This window comes from Tenrec ecaudatus, chromosome 18 (assembly GCF_050624435.1).
Source record: "Tenrec ecaudatus isolate mTenEca1 chromosome 18, mTenEca1.hap1, whole genome shotgun sequence".
Lineage (NCBI taxonomy): Eukaryota > Metazoa > Chordata > Mammalia > Afrosoricida > Tenrecidae > Tenrec > Tenrec ecaudatus.
The window spans coordinates 58157402-58172935 of NC_134547.1; the positions used below are offsets into that span (position 1 = coordinate 58157402).

General features: G+C 42.7%; 1 protein-coding gene across 1 annotated transcript in view; it reads left to right on the forward strand.

Annotated features, from left to right (window-relative positions):
• The first annotated feature begins 3908 nt into the window (after positions 1-3908).
• The window catches only part of LRRC36 (leucine rich repeat containing 36), a 38397-nt gene continuing 26771 nt past the window's right edge, over positions 3909-15534 (forward strand). The window contains exons 1-5 of the mRNA XM_075536723.1: positions 3909-3918; positions 4330-4457; positions 6561-6753; positions 7713-7809; positions 13473-13555. Of these exons, the coding sequence (XP_075392838.1) occupies positions 3909-3918; positions 4330-4457; positions 6561-6753; positions 7713-7809; positions 13473-13555 (511 nt within the window). The remainder of the gene's footprint in view (positions 3919-4329; positions 4458-6560; positions 6754-7712; positions 7810-13472; positions 13556-15534) is intronic.

Genomic DNA, 15534 nt, shown 5'->3' on the forward strand with positions numbered 1-15534 from the left:
TCATTGTCCAACTTCCACTTGCATATAAGACAACTGAAAATACCACGGCTTGGGCCAGGTGCACCTTAGTCCTCGGTGACATCCTTGCTCTTCCACACTGTACAGAGGTCTTGCGCAGCAGAGTTGCTCAATGCAATATGCCGTTTGACTTCTTGGCTGCTACTTCCATGAGCATTGGTTGTGGATCCAAGCAAAATGAAATCCTTGACAATTTTGATCCTTTCTCCGTTTATCATGATGTTGTCTATTGGACCAGTTGTGAGGATTTTTCCCCCTTCATTGAATTATAATCCATATGGAAGGCTGCAGTCTTCTATCTTTATCAGCAAGTGCTTCAAGTCTTCCTCACTTTCAGCAAGTAAGGTTGTGTCATCTGCACACAACTGGTATCTGCTAGTAAGCGTCCCTCTAGTAAGCCTTCCCCCATCCTGGTACTGCATTCTCCTTCAGATAGGCCAGCTTCTTAGCACACCGATGGAATAAGTATGGTGAGAGGCTATAACCCTGATGCACGCCGTTCCTGATTTTAGACCATGCAGTGTTCCTTAGATCCATTAACTCATCAGTGATGGAAAACTGGTAGTTTCCTTATTCTACTTTTCATTCTTCCTTATTAGCTAAAATACAAGAGCAAGTTAAAAAACCATTGCTACCAAATCATAGAAACTTTTATTAAACCAAAAATATCTAAATATGAAGCTATTGTTTCTTGAGCTCTCCTCCAAATAGGTCTATACACAAGCTATTCTAGAATATAGAAAAGGATAGCAGACTTCCAAACTCATGAAGCAAATAATAAAACCAGGCAACGAAAAAAAAAAAAAACCAGGCAACGATATTACCAGAAAAGAAAATTATAGGCCAATATCTCTTATAAACACAGATGCAAAAATTGTAAGCAAAATCCTAGCTAATAAAATTCAACAAAATATTTAAAATATATGTCACGATCAAGTGGGATTTATATCAGATAGCAGACTGGTTTAACATTACAGGGAAAAAAATCAGTGCAATCTACCATATAAATAAAAGAGAAAAGAACTATATTATCATATCAATTGTTGAAGAAAAAAACATTTTAAAAATCCAACATCCATTTTTAATTTTAAAAACTCAAACAAGAAGAGAAGGTAAATTCCTTAATATAACGAAGGCTATATATGCAAAACCAATGGCCAGCAATGTGCTCCATGTAGAGAAACTGAAAGTAGTCTTTGTGCAAATGGGAACCAGACAATGATGCCCTTTATCACCACTCTTATTTACTATAGTCCTGAACATCTTAGCCAGAGCTATTACACAACATAAAGAAATTAACGGCATCCAAATTGGCAAAGAAGATATGAAACCCTCTGCAGATGGCATGATTCTAGAAAACCCAAAAATCTGGGTAAGAAAATTGCTGGAACTAATTGAAAATTTTGGTAATGTGTCAGGGTACAAGATCAATAATTTTTTTTAATTGGATTCATGTATACTAAAGAAGAGAATTCTGAAAATAAAAAAACCAGAAAAACATTTACAATAACCACACAAAAGATGAAATATTTAGGACTAAACCTAACCAGAGGAACAAAAGACTTGTATAAAGAAAACTGCAAAACATTATTATAAAAAAATTTTAAGAGACCGACATAATTGGAAGAATGTTTCATGTTCATGGATAGGGAGATTTAATATTGTGAAAATGTTCATCATATGTAAAGCAACTTAAATCATATGAAACACAATTCTGATTCAAATCTCAGCATAATTCATTTTAAAAATGGGAAAAAAAAACTAATCACTAACTTTTTACGTTAAGGAAAGAGACCCAGACTAAGCAAAGTACTTCTAAAAAAGAAGAACAAATTGAGGCAGTTTCTCACTTCCTGATTTTAAAACCTATTACTTAGCCACGGTAGTCAAAACAGCTTGGAATTGTCACAACAGACATAACGACCAATGGAACAGAATAGAGAACCCAGAAATAGAACCATGCACCTACAGATAACGGATTTTTCTAAAGGGCCAAAACCCATTAAATGAGGAAGAGATGGGCTCTTCAATAAATGGTGCTGGCAAGTTGGATTTCCACTTGCAGAAGAATGCAACAGAACCCAGACCTCACACGATATACAAAAATGAACTCACGATTGATTAAGGACAAATTAAATGACAATTCTAGACAAAGACCATCAAGGAGAAAATGGGCAAACTGAAGGACCCTAATGTAAGTCATAAACATACTATCAAACATAATGAAAAACACTCACACAGCAGAAGACAAAATCGAGGACTGAGGTCTCCTAAAAATACAACATTAGTGTGCATCAAGTCTTCTTCAAAAAATTAAAAAGAGAACCCAACACTAAGGAAAATATATCTTGCCAATAATTTATTGGAAAGGGGCTAATTTCAAAAATCTATAGCAAATTGCAATAGCTCAACAACAAAAAAGACAAATCAATTTTAAAATGGTCAGACGACATCTAGGCGACCAACAAACAAGCATGTAGAAATGCTCGCAATCACTAGTCATTCTAGAGATGCAAATTAAAATGACCAGGAAGTACCACTTCACACGGATAGAAAAGTTAAAAATTTTACTGGAGAGGATGTGGAGAGATTGGAACCCTCATACACTGCTGGGGTGACTATTACGCTACAACCACGTGGAATGCAGCACTTTGAAAATCTGCTTTCTCAGACAAATGGGAATAGAAATACTAACAGTCTCTCCATTCGGTATATACACTAAAGAAATAAAAAGCAGAACACAAGGAGCTATATGCACACTCATGTTTATGGCAACAAGGTTCACAATAGTGAGATGGAAACAATCAAAATGCCTGTCAGTGGAAGTATGGATAAATATACTTTGGTACATACATATGGAATACTATGCAGCTCTAAAGATTAATGACTCAACTCTCAAACACCTCATGACATGGACAAATTTGGAAGAAATGCTGAGTGAAGTTAGTCAATCTCATAAAACAAGTCCTATATGAGACCACTATTATAAAAGAAAAAATGGTTTTCACACTAGAGCTGACTCCTGAAGCCTCCCTCCCACCCCCCCAAATTTTTATTTGGAACTCCAATATCAGTATAAACAGGCTTTATTAAAAATGATGAGTTCAACTTTCATAAGGCTATAAATGATTTTCTATAGAAAGATTGCTTGCTCTGTTGCATTTCTGAATAAAGCATGTTCTTTTTTTTTTGTCTAGTGAAGTTATGTAGCCTGTATCTTAATATTGGAAGATTATTCTGTTGTCCTGGTATCTATGATGTGCAACATGATTTTTTTCCTCTTCCTTGTCTATTTTCACTTTATTTGATGAACACTTAAACCAATGTATTACCTCTGAAAATATTGATGCCTATTCATTAAAATATGTGGTAGGGAAAGGCATGAGAAATGTTTCAGGCTGCTAATGGGGATCTTAATTGCCCTTCCCTTTTGTTCCATGAGGGACCCTGGAAATATAGTGGTTATGTGTTGGCTGCTATCCACAAGGTTAGTAGTTTGAAACCAACCAGCCACCCTGAGAAAGATGAGACTTTCTACGCCCGTAAAAAAATTACACTTTTCGGAAACTCACAGGGGCAGTTCTACCCTGTCCTACCCGGAATTGGCTCGAGTCAGAATCGACTGGAGGGCAGTGAATTTAGTCTTTGGGGAGTTTTTGTTTTTGTGGTGGAGGTTCCATGGAAGCGCAGACTCTCAGGGTATTAGATCATTGCATAGCATGCCCCTCAAACTCTGGCCAAGTTTTTTGTTTTTTCCCATTTTTAAAGTGCACAGTTCAGAGTCATGCAGTCCATTCAGAGTGTTCTATAACCCTCACCATACTCCCCAAAGGAAACCCTATGCCCACTGGCAGTCCCGTTCCCATTTCCATCTCACACGGAGAGAAAGGATGCCTGGAGGTGACGTCTTTTGTACAACTTGTTCCAGTACCCTAAGCATTGTGTCAATGGACAGTTACTTAGATCTTCTCGACTACTCTTCTTTGGACAGGCCCTTGAGTAGTCGCCCCTCCCCCTTTAATTCTGGTATCCTAAAATAGCCCTGCAGTGGGCATCCTTATGGTATCTATTATCCTGGCAAAAATATGTGCGTATTATCTACAGGGCTAGACCCTAGCAGTGGCATTGCTGAACTGCATCTTTTCATTTTGGTGGGGGAGCTTTCAGAGAATTTCACCACACCTGATCTGGTCTCTTGGGCCTCAGGTGCAGGACCTTTAACAGACGGGAGATGGGAGGCAGGGCAGCCTATTTCCCCTGCTGTTTAGTCAAGCAGACAGCATAATCTGTGTACTGATGATCTCTTTTCAGAACTGGTGGAGTCTCTTTCATTGCAGGGATCTTATGCTGGAAAAATCCATTCTATTGGTGATGCCTTCAGAAGTTTTAAAAATCTCCGATCCTTAGATTTATCAAGGAATTTGATCACTAGCCTAAAGGTAAGTTCTATATTCTATGACCACTTAGGTCAGCCCAATTTATTTATTTTGGATGGGAAGAAGTAAGGGCTAGGTAATGCCATCCTGGGGAGTGTGGACGTTTTTCTTTTAAATGCATCCAAATAAAATTGTATTATTCACTATCAAAGTCCTCCAATTAACCAATTTCATACCAGTCACCAAAAAAGAAAGGTCTTCCAATTCTGCTCTGTGTTAGAAAATGTTTATTATAAAACATTGGTGGTGGGGGGATTCCATTATATTCAAAGTAAACTATATTAAGCTATCGTTGCCTAGGGCAACAGTTGAGTTGTATGTAAGAAATTGCTAGGTGAGCTTGTAAAGCTATGTAGGTCATGAGACCTGACTCTGAGAGAGATTCTGATCTCTTTGGTCGACCCTGAGTGGGTTCAGGATGGGCCCAGCTGTTTCAGATTTGGTGGTCCAGGGAGACACTGGTCCAGAGGGTTACTGTTGGTTTTTTTCTAGGCTGAGGAAAATGATGATCTTGGAAAACGAAGATTTCCAGGATAAGGGATGGTGGAGCAGAGAGCAGGAACTGGCCTGAGCACACCCACCAAGAGCTTAAAATAGGAAATGGACAATGCTATGATTTGCTCTTATACTCCGTTTCTTTAATTTTCTGTAAATTTGGTGGAAAACTATTGTGAAGATGAATCGGACAAGCAAAAATAATCAAAAATGCCAATTTCAAAGACTTCCAGTGCAGTGCGAGGCTTATAGGAAGCACTTAATAAATGTGTTCGTTTTCTACTTTTTGCATATAGGATTTATCTGCATATATTAATCTCTAACAGCTCTGAACCAGTTTGCTTAATTTCCCCAGAGGAAATGTTGTATGATGATCGCTACTGTAATTTTGGGAACGCATGAATTCATGTCAAGGGAGGAGAAGCGAGGAGAATAGACGTTCCCTTGACTCTCACAGTGAGAGAAATGAAAGGATGACTTGAATTGGGCCAGTAGACAGTTCGAGGCGGTTCTAGTGGGGTCATCTAAAAGCTCTGGTGACAAATCCTAACCACTAACCTTTTAATAATATTCACGTTCAAAAAACAATAATTAAAAATAATATTCACGTTTCTGGAATTGGAAAGAGCTGGAAAGGAATGCATCAAAGTGGGCAAAGCAGGATTCTGTTTTGGAAATGTTTTGTATATGTCTCTTGAGTATTCTAAGTTTCCTGAAGTGAGTGAAGGGTCATTTTAAATGGGGAGAATAAAAATATTGTTGTAGAAATACCTGATGGAAATTTTTTCCCTGAAGTAATCCTCAAAGATGAAGCTCCTTTTATGCTATTTTGTCACTAATTAAAATATGTAATTAGATATGTGAGGGGGCTTCCAAAAGTTTATAGGAAATGGAATATATATCTATTTCTCCCCACCCACCCCACCCGAAATACTGTAGCAAACTTTAGGGATGTGTAGGAGCAGCTAACTAACCAAATACATGAACACTGAGCAGTTAATTTCAACAGCCAGATCAGCAGAAGCAGAACTCGGTGGCTTTTTCTCCTTGGGTGTCTCTGTCCTGGCTGAACTGTTGCCCTTTCAGTGGGGAAAGAGGGCTGCTTCATCCACAGAAGGAGTCCTGGACAAGGAGGAGTATTTTTATCAAAGAGAACTGATGAGAGGCTGGGAGCTTGTGCAGTGGTTGTAACTCTGAAGAGTGAAACAAGAGGGAGAGCTGGGGGACACCACCTCTTTTCCTATAGTAAGTGGTGGTGCTTTGGGTGGAGAGAGAGGTTGTTGGTGAGCATCAGAGAAGTACAGAAGACCCTCGGCCTGGCTCCCACTGGAAAGGGTTGCACTAGGAGCGAGAGAAGTCGGGTGTTGAATGCAGCTATTTGGATAGCAGGTTTTGTAAAGGAGGCAGAGCAGCCTCTGTGTGAATGGTTACTATTTAGAATGCCTGTGCCCTGTTCTTATTCCCCAGTGACTGGATGTGAGCTCCAACCCTCTTTTTCTCACAGCACCTGGGCAAGTTGGGGGACCAGCTTTCGGGACGGAGAGTCATAGATAAGTTTCCATCTGTGAGCGCTCCTGTCCTTCCTGCTACCATATGACCTTTTCCTTGCAGGGCATCCAGTATTTATGCTCCCTCCAAGACCTGAACTTGTATTATAACAACATCCCTTCGTTAGTGGAGGTGTCCCGCCTCCAGCCTTTACCCTTCCTCCGAGAACTGGATTTGAGGCTCAATCCTGTTGTCAGGAAAGATACAGACTACAGGCTCTTTGCTGTGTATACGCTGCAGACTCTGGAGAAACTGGGTGAGACCTTCCCCCCTACTCACTCCTCCCCCAAACCTGCCTCCATCCGAGACTTACTTAAATCCACCGCCTCCTAACCTGTCTGAATGCTGACCCAGAGTGGACGCTCGCTCATTCCCCAGGATTTACGTAACTTGTCGGTGCTGCCAGGATAGATGATGAGTGAATCCTTGTTTTGCTTATGAAATGATCATCTATGATTTTATCAGTTCCTTCCAGCTGTAGTGCTGGTCAGCCGACCACTTCCTGGAGCACTTCCTCCCCAAACAAATGCTTCCGGGTTGACATGGATTTTTCCAGGTGTCCCAACTTGGCAAGTGTGTTGTAGAACTCCTGGGGGAATTAGTTGCCAAGGGACTGAGAAATAGTCCCCCAAATGAGCTGGCTTAGACTTCCTTATCATTTGTTGAAAATGAAAAAATTCTGTTTCACATTCCCCAGGAAACGTGTTGTTGTTAGTTAGTTAGTTTGTTTTAAGCATCCTGGAGCAAGGGTTGAAGCCTTGGGCTGCTAACCTCAAGGCCAGTGGGAGGGAGATGAGGCAGCCTGCTTCTGTAAGGATATGCAGCAGTGGAAATCGTATGGAGTTGTTCCACACAGTTGCTGTGGGTCAGAAGTGACTCAGTGGCCGTGGGTTAATATTTTTTTTTGTGGGGGGAGGCTGCCTGGGGGACGTTTTTGTCCCTGCAGTCATCAAGGGAAGCTAAGTAGACTCCTTCAGAAAATGCTGTCACCTTCAGCCTTGCCTCCGGCCTGGTTGGGGTGTTTGTTTTCCCGAAGGAGGGACACCTCAGTGGCCGCTGTTGCTATGGCATGCCCTGTAGTTTCCCTGAGTGACTGGCTGCTCCAGTGACAACATAACTGCATTCCCTTGCGACCTGCGTGATTGTGGCTTTCTGACCCCCTGCTCTGGACTCCCAGAAAAGCAGCATGCTCAGAGCCCGGTGTTTTGCCCACAGATGACAGAACCGTTCGGGATAGCGAGCGAAAAGCCGCCAAGCTGCATTTCAGTCAGCTGGGCAACAGTGAAAACTTTCTCTTGGAGGTGGAAAAAAGGTAAGCATCTGAAAGACTACCGTGTTATCTTCTCTGTAATTTACTCCTGGAATTTCTGCCGAACTTCTCTGAGCGCGCTACACGTTGGAAGACTCCTTAGATCAGGAATAAAAAATTCAAAAGGAGCTCTTCCCGCCCAAGGTGAGGTAGCTGCATGGGACTCTGGCCCTCTGGGGGTTCTTTCCTGTGGGTCTGCTTTGGACACAGCAGGGCACGTGGGAAGGCACTGCCCTCGGCTTCCAGCTCCTACACACACGGATTTATTCCAAACAAAACGTGTTTCCACGTGTCTCTGTGATCAAGGGGATGGCTGCAGACACGGTCTCTCAAGGAGACGTTTGTCTTCGTCTCATTAGCGTGCCTTAAAAAAAAAAAGTCCACGCAGAGCAGTGATGTCTAAGGGGACCTGTCGGGCCAGCTAAGCTTCCGGCGGAGAGGTCAGCTCAGAAGGAGTAATCCTGATAGACTCACTTAAGGACACAGGATGATCAGAGTGGCTTCTTAGGAAGATGTTTTAAGAAAACACTGAAAACTGCCTTGCGAGAAAAAGACCAGGAATGTTGACCGAAGGAATGTTCTCTTTTTCTTCCCCCATCACAGCACTGTACCTGCTCGTTCGTTTGTTCGTTGAGCGGTTGCAGGGGCTGCCCCTATGAGAACTTTGTTGGGAAACCTTCCCCCAGCCACCGGACAGCCCTGATCTTGCCTCTTCTGCCTTCTTTTGTTTCCGCAAACTCAAAGGAACACCCTCCCAGGAGGGTGTGCAAAGTGCCATGGTGCAGGTTGAAGAGACAGAATTCCTTGGGGAAGGGTCAGAGAGGTGACCCCATCACCTGCAGAAAAGGAGAAACCTGGATGGAGGATGGGGCAAGAAAGCAATAGCTTCATGTTTGGGGTTTTCTTTTTGTTTGTTTGATACAAGTTTCTATGAAGCTAGCTATGATTTTTTGTAACAATACTTTTTGACTCACCAGTGCCGTGATACATTCCCTAGAGTAGTTGTTCACAGTTGATCAATGAGGGGATATTATGGGCTACTTTTTATTCATAAAGGCTCATCAATCCTAGCTTGGTAGAGTTATAAATCAGTCCATGAATCAGGTGAAGTTTATGCCCATTCGTCAGATTGTTCGCAGAAATCACCTGTGTCGTGCTCAAGGCGGAGAAGGGAAATGTTTTATAAAGTAAACTAACCTGGAGACTCTAACACGATTTGATGTTTCCAGCTTTGGTTGCTAAGCCCTTATCAAAACTAAGCACTCCCAAATCTATGCTTTTGTTCAAAAGTCGCTTTCTTACCTTTTTTTTGAAAAGTAGAACTCCATTACAAATGATTCAAGAATGCAGGAAAATCCGGTACCACTCACCCGCTCACCATCTTACCAGCTGCGACTGTTGGAGGACATTCTTTCAGACAGCTGCATGCCTGGGACTCATGTAGAAGTATCATTCCTACTTCTGCTTAGCTTTCACTGAAAACCCAGTATGATATTTCAATGAAAAAGTAACACATGCTGTTTGCTGAGAATTTGGGAAGTACTGAAAAAACACAAAGAGTAAAATAAGTAACTCCTAATCCTGCCACTCAGAAATAAATATTCATTGTATTATGGTGAGATATATAGGCATGGATGTCTCTCTCTCTCTCTCTCTCTCTCTCTCTCTCTCTCTCTCTCTCTATATATATATATATATATATATATATATATATATATATATATATATATATATACATACATATATATATATATCACTAAAACTTGAAAACACACACACATCGTCACTATTTTACACTAATTTTCTTCCTATGTAAGATGTTTAAAACAATTAGATTACATGAACATATCCTCACAACCTGATTCTTCTCCATACATATTGTGTTTGTTTACTTGCTTATTGCCTTCTTCACCTCCCTAGACGCCAGCTCCGGGAGAGCAGGGCCTCGTCTGGCTCTTTTATTGCTGTAGTTCTCATTGTAGGGCACTGCCTGGCCCACAGAACAAACTCACTGCCATCAAGTGGATTTCTACTCTCTGCGACCGATAGGGCACCTTAGAGCTGCTCCCTAGCATTTCCAAGGCTGTCAACCTTTAAGAGAGCAGAAAGCCTCATCTTCCTCCTCAGAGCAGATGGTGGGTTTGAAGTTAGCAGCTCAATGTATCACCAGCTACGTGCCACCAGGGCTTCTGACCCAAAGAAGTGGGAAAGAAATAATTTGTTGAGCGGCTGAACGAAGTCACTGCCCACCGCCCCGGGATTTTTCCTTCGTTTCAATGACATTGCTTATCTCTACTCTGACCCAGTCTGTGGTTCCTCGTGTCACCCCCTGAGACCATCCTTAGTTCCTTGTTTTTCAAAAGCCAGGTGTCCAGAAGGTGAGCCCTGGTGGTGCAGTGGTTGAAGTGCTCAGCTTCCAAACTCAAAGCTCGGTACCTTGAACCCATCAGCAGCTCCATGGAAGAAAGATGTGGCAGTCGGCTTCCATAGCGACGCACAGCCTTGGAAACCCTGTGGGGCAGTCTAGTCTGTGGTGCAGGGTCACGATAAACCTGAATCGACTCAATGGAAGTGAGTTTTGGAGTTATCGGGGTGACTTGACTTATGGTAACATTCACCCTTTTAAGGTGTGCAGTTCTCAGTTTGGGCAAGTGAACTTCCAAATCAAGATAGAGAACATCCTCATTACCCCCCACAGCTCCCCCAGAGTCCACGGGTCGGAGGAACCCGTCTCCTCTGGCCTGAAAGCAGGACCGGATGGCGCTGGGCTGCTCCCAATGACCGCTCTAAGTAGGGTCCTAATCCAAACAAACTCACTATCGTGGGGCCAATTCTGACTCATACTAGGAAGGTCCCAATTAGAATGAGGAAAATGTAGATTCAAACTCAAATTCATTAAAAAAAAAAAAAAAAAAAAGGACCAGACTTACAGAACTGATCGACAGGAAGAATTCTGGAGACCGTTGCCCTAAAACACCTTTTTGGACCTGGAACTGAAGTTTCCCTCCTGGAAGTCACCTTTCAGCCAAATGCTAGATGGGTCTACAAAGCCAACAGTCACACCCATACAGTGTGTGCCTCGTACATTTGCCCAAACTCAAAGATAAGAAGGTGAGCAGGGGGTGGGGGGGCAGCTGGCAAGACAGGATGCTGCTGACACACTGCGGGGATAGCAGCCAGTGGCTCAGAGTAATCTGTGCTTACATTATTGAAGAGGAAACTAATTTGCTGTGTGAACTTTCACCCGAAACACAATACAATGTTAAAAAAAAAATCCCTGGGAATACTTTGTAGTCAGTCCCCTCCCTCCACTTCTGCTTCCGACAACCACCGATTTAGCAAAGTGTTGCCTTTTCCAGAAAGTCATGAACTAGAGTAAGAGGACACTTTGTGTCTGGCTCCTTTGACTTAGCTTTCAATGGTCAGAGTCTACACCTCTCTGGCTTTTGTCCCATCTTAGTGCCGAGGAGTATTCTACTGGCTGGTGTGCTACAATGTGTTGGAGGAGCCTTAGTGGCAGAGTGGTTATGTGTTGGGCTGCTAACCACAAGGTCAGTGGTTTGAAACCACCAGCTTCTCCTTGGGGAAAAGATAAAGCTTTCTATTCCCATAGTTACAGTCTCGGAAATGCACAAAGGGTATTTCTACCCTGCCCTGTGGGCTCACTATGAATCAGAATCAACTCAAGGGCAGTAATTTTTTTTTTAATTCACTAGTTGATAAATAGGAGTCCTGGTGGCATAGTGGGTTACGAGTTGGGCAGCAAACTGCACAGTCAGCAGTTCAAAACCACTCCCCAAGAGAGAAAGATGCGGTTTTCTACTGCCATCAAAGGGGAGGAGGAGAGAGAGAAGAAAGAACCATATATCGAGGGGGTTCCCTGGGATACTGTCGCTGTTTTGATGAGGTGATATTACAACCATATATCATATGCTTTTCTTTATATGTGTTATATTCCACAAATGAATGGGGAAATAATAATAATACAGTATAATAATTACTTTTAATAATTTAAGAGTGAGAAGGGTCACAGCCTTTTAAACCCTCCAGATTCCTTACCCATTAACCCTAAACACTGATCCGAGTGGTTATGAAAATAAAAAGAGGAAAAGTAAAGTTGAACCGAACTTACGTGCTCTGTGATACACAAACTAATTTTTTTTTAAAGGGGTATAGTCTTCAAGCTCCAGAGGGGCAGGTCTCCCTGTCCTTAGGGTCACTGTCAGTTGCAATCAACATAATGGCGGTTTGTGGATGAATATTTGGATTACTTCCTTTTTTAGATTATTTATAATAGGCATTTTTTGTAATCGACCAAACTGGAATGTTTCTAACAATTATTTGATGTGTGTTTTATACAAGCTAATTCCTATTTTTTAAGTGCATTGGGGGTAGTGTGTTTTCTATAAAAGTACAGAGCTAAACTGATATAAATAGCTGCATAAATTTTCTAGTAAGGCAGGTTGATGGTCAGCCCCATTTTTTAATCACTTAAAAAACAAAGAAACCCAAATCATTGCCAGTGAGTCGGGTTTGACTCAGAGAAACCCCCATAGAACAGAGCAGAACCATTTCCAAGGCTGTAATCTTGATGGGAGCAGATTGGCAGGTAAAATGCTACTCAGTGACCCATTATTAACACAAATGCATTACAAGCTTTCCAACTTTAGGGGAGGGTTTTTGTTGAAACCAGACAATAACTAAGCCATTAAATCAATAAATAAGGGGGAGAAACGCAAAGGGAGAGGAGAGGCAGTTGGCTTATAGTGAAAGGAAATGGTAGGTGTGCAGTCTGCTGCAGAGATCAGCCTGCCTGGACTTCTTGCACGTACTTCTGTCAGTCAAGTGCAAACAGTTGCCTTCCTTGTAGTTTTCTAACTTGTAGCTAGCAAACTTCCAGTCCATTCTGACTCATAGCCACTCTATAGGACAGGGTCAAACTGCTTCTATGGGTTTCTGAGATGGTACTTTTTCACAGGAGTAGAAAGCCTCATCTATCTCCTGCGGTGCGCGGCTGGTGGTTTCAAACCAGTGACCTTTCAGTTGGCAGCCCTGCACATAACCATTACACCACCAGGGCTCCTAGACTTGTGGGCTACAGTTGTCTCTGATTCTTGGCAGTAGCATCTTCATAAGATAAAGTATCCTACTCTTTTAAGTATTTAGAGTCGAAATTTTAGACTGAAGTTTGTATCAGAGAACAAAGTCCTGGCTTCCGCCTTTAAAGGTGAAAGGATGGTGTCCTTTCTGTCAGGATCCCCAGTGAAAAAGTCACTTTCAATTAGGGCAAATATTTGTGAAATCCAGTTCAATGAATGTGTTCTAGAGCAGCGGTTCTCAACCTGTGGGTCACGACCCCTTTGGGGGTTGACTGACCTTTTCACAAGGGTTGCCCGATTCATAACAGTAGCAAAATGGCAGTGGTGAAGTAGCAATGAAATGATGTTATGGTTGGGGGTGTTCACCACCACATGCGGAACTATATGAAGGGGTCATGGCATTGGGAAGGTTGAGAACCACTGGTCCAGACCTGTGAAGAAGAAAAAAATCTGATCACCGAGAATCCATGTTTTTTAAACAGCCTTTACCCATGCTCTCAGCAACCCTCTTCTGAGTGTTAAAGAAAGACATTGGTTCCGTTACTTATTAAATAAATTCTGCAGCAGCTCTAGGGAGAAGACAGTGAAAAACTGTGTGACAGATGACAGATCCAAAGCCATTTCTGATGCTGAAAACAGGATGGAAACTGGTACGTTTTCTCGCCACGATCATAAAATGATACAGAGGCTTAGTTGTTTTGGCCTTCACGGTCCATTTGGGGAGAAAGAACAGCTGGGAGATGCCAGCGAATTGAAGCCCATAGAGATTTGCCAACCTGTATTTGTCCTCCTTCCTCCCATGGCTAGAAGGACCCTGTTGGACAGGCCTGACCTAAGAACCGGCAAAGCACAAACTGAAGTCAGGGCGTCCTAGTTCATGGGCATCATCTGACGTCACTAGCCCACCCTGAGAATGGAATGGCCGGTCCGGCTGGGCCTCTGAGCATTGCCAAGGTGATTGAATTACTCAAAGAAGTTGTAGTCTGGTCTCTTCAGGCAGCTCACCCCCTGGGTCTTCTAGACGGATCCACTCAGACCTTTGCGGTTACAGAAACCTCCCGTTTGTGCTAGGGTCCTCCCAGGGCATGGCGCCAGTCAGCAGGGCTGGTACTGTTGGCAGTCCAAGCTGAAGAAAGTGGTATGCCACAGGCTACGATAAAGCTACCCAGGGTACTCGTGGGTAGTGTCAGATTACCCCAGAAGCAAAGTAAGCATGGCTGGCTCATGCTTTCTTACTCACCTGTAATGAATAGTTCCACATTTTTCACCACATCAGAGATTTGTCTTCTCAGTAGAGGTGGCATCTCTCCCAGTGACCCAGTGCCTTTCTACAGAATTAAAGCCTCTTTTCAGATGTATAATCCTTGACAGGGATGGAGCAGGAGGCAAGGCAAGCGTGGGCTTATTTGTACTTAATTACTAATCTACGGGGACTACTTTCAAAGCAAGGTAAGCAGGGGCTTACTTGTACTTACTTACTAATCTCTAAGGAAAACTTTCAAACTGTTCCTTGCAGATTAATAAGTAAGCACAAGTAAGCCCCTGCTTACCTTATTTATTGGGTCTTCTGCCCCTGTTTTGGGGTGAACCTGACACTCTGCTACCAGATAATCAGCTGCCCTTGTACTTGAGAAAGCTTTCTTCTGTCTCAAGGTCTCTCTCCCGCTGGAGGATCTACTGAATTATATACGGACTCTAGAAATCAGTTTTTAAAATCCCAGCAATAAATTTGATAAAGATTAGACATTCACTAGGATATGCAGTATTTCCGTTTCCTGGCTTAATCTATGTGGACACTTATTGACAAGTCATTTCCTATTTCATGACAAAGTACATTGGGAGGAGGGATGATTTTTATTTCCCTTTCTCATGAGTCTCAATACATGAGTCAGGAAGTATGGACTGTGTTCTTCCATTTTAAGTAGAATTTTATTTGTGTATGTTTCAAAGTTGATGCAAGTTTTTGGTAACACTTTTGGAAAATAGGGAGAAGCACGAAGAACAACCTTTTAATCACAGCCTACCCCACAAAGAGAATTACACCTGCTATTTTGGTCTATATCCATCCAGTCTTCATCTAGGTACAAACCCGAAACCCAGCCCAACCCGTTTCCACTGAGTAGATTCCGACTCCCAGTGACCCTGAAGGACAGAGGAAAACTGCCCCCTAGGAGTTCCCAGGCTGTGACTCCCTTCAGAAGCAAACGGCCATGTCTTTCTCCTGATTTCTAGGTGGTTGTTGTCATCGGGTGCCAACCATCGAGTCGGCACCTAACATGCAATACAACGAAGCACCACCCAGCCCTACACCACCAGCCTCATCATTGTTCCATTTGAACTCGTTGTTCAAACGCAGCCTCTACAGCAATCCATGTGGTCAAGGTCTTCCTCTTTGCTGCTGCCCCTCTACTTGGCCAAGCATGATGCCCTTTCCCAGGGGCTGGTCTCTCGTGTCCAAAGCACGTGTGACAAAGTCTCGCCATCCTCCCCTCCAAAGAACTCTGACTGGACTTCTTCTGAGGCAGATTGATCCTTTCAGCGCTCTTCGCCAGCCCCCTACTTGAAATGTATGGATTCTTCTTCCGTCTTCCTTCTCCAATGTCCAACTTTCACATGAATGTGAGGCATT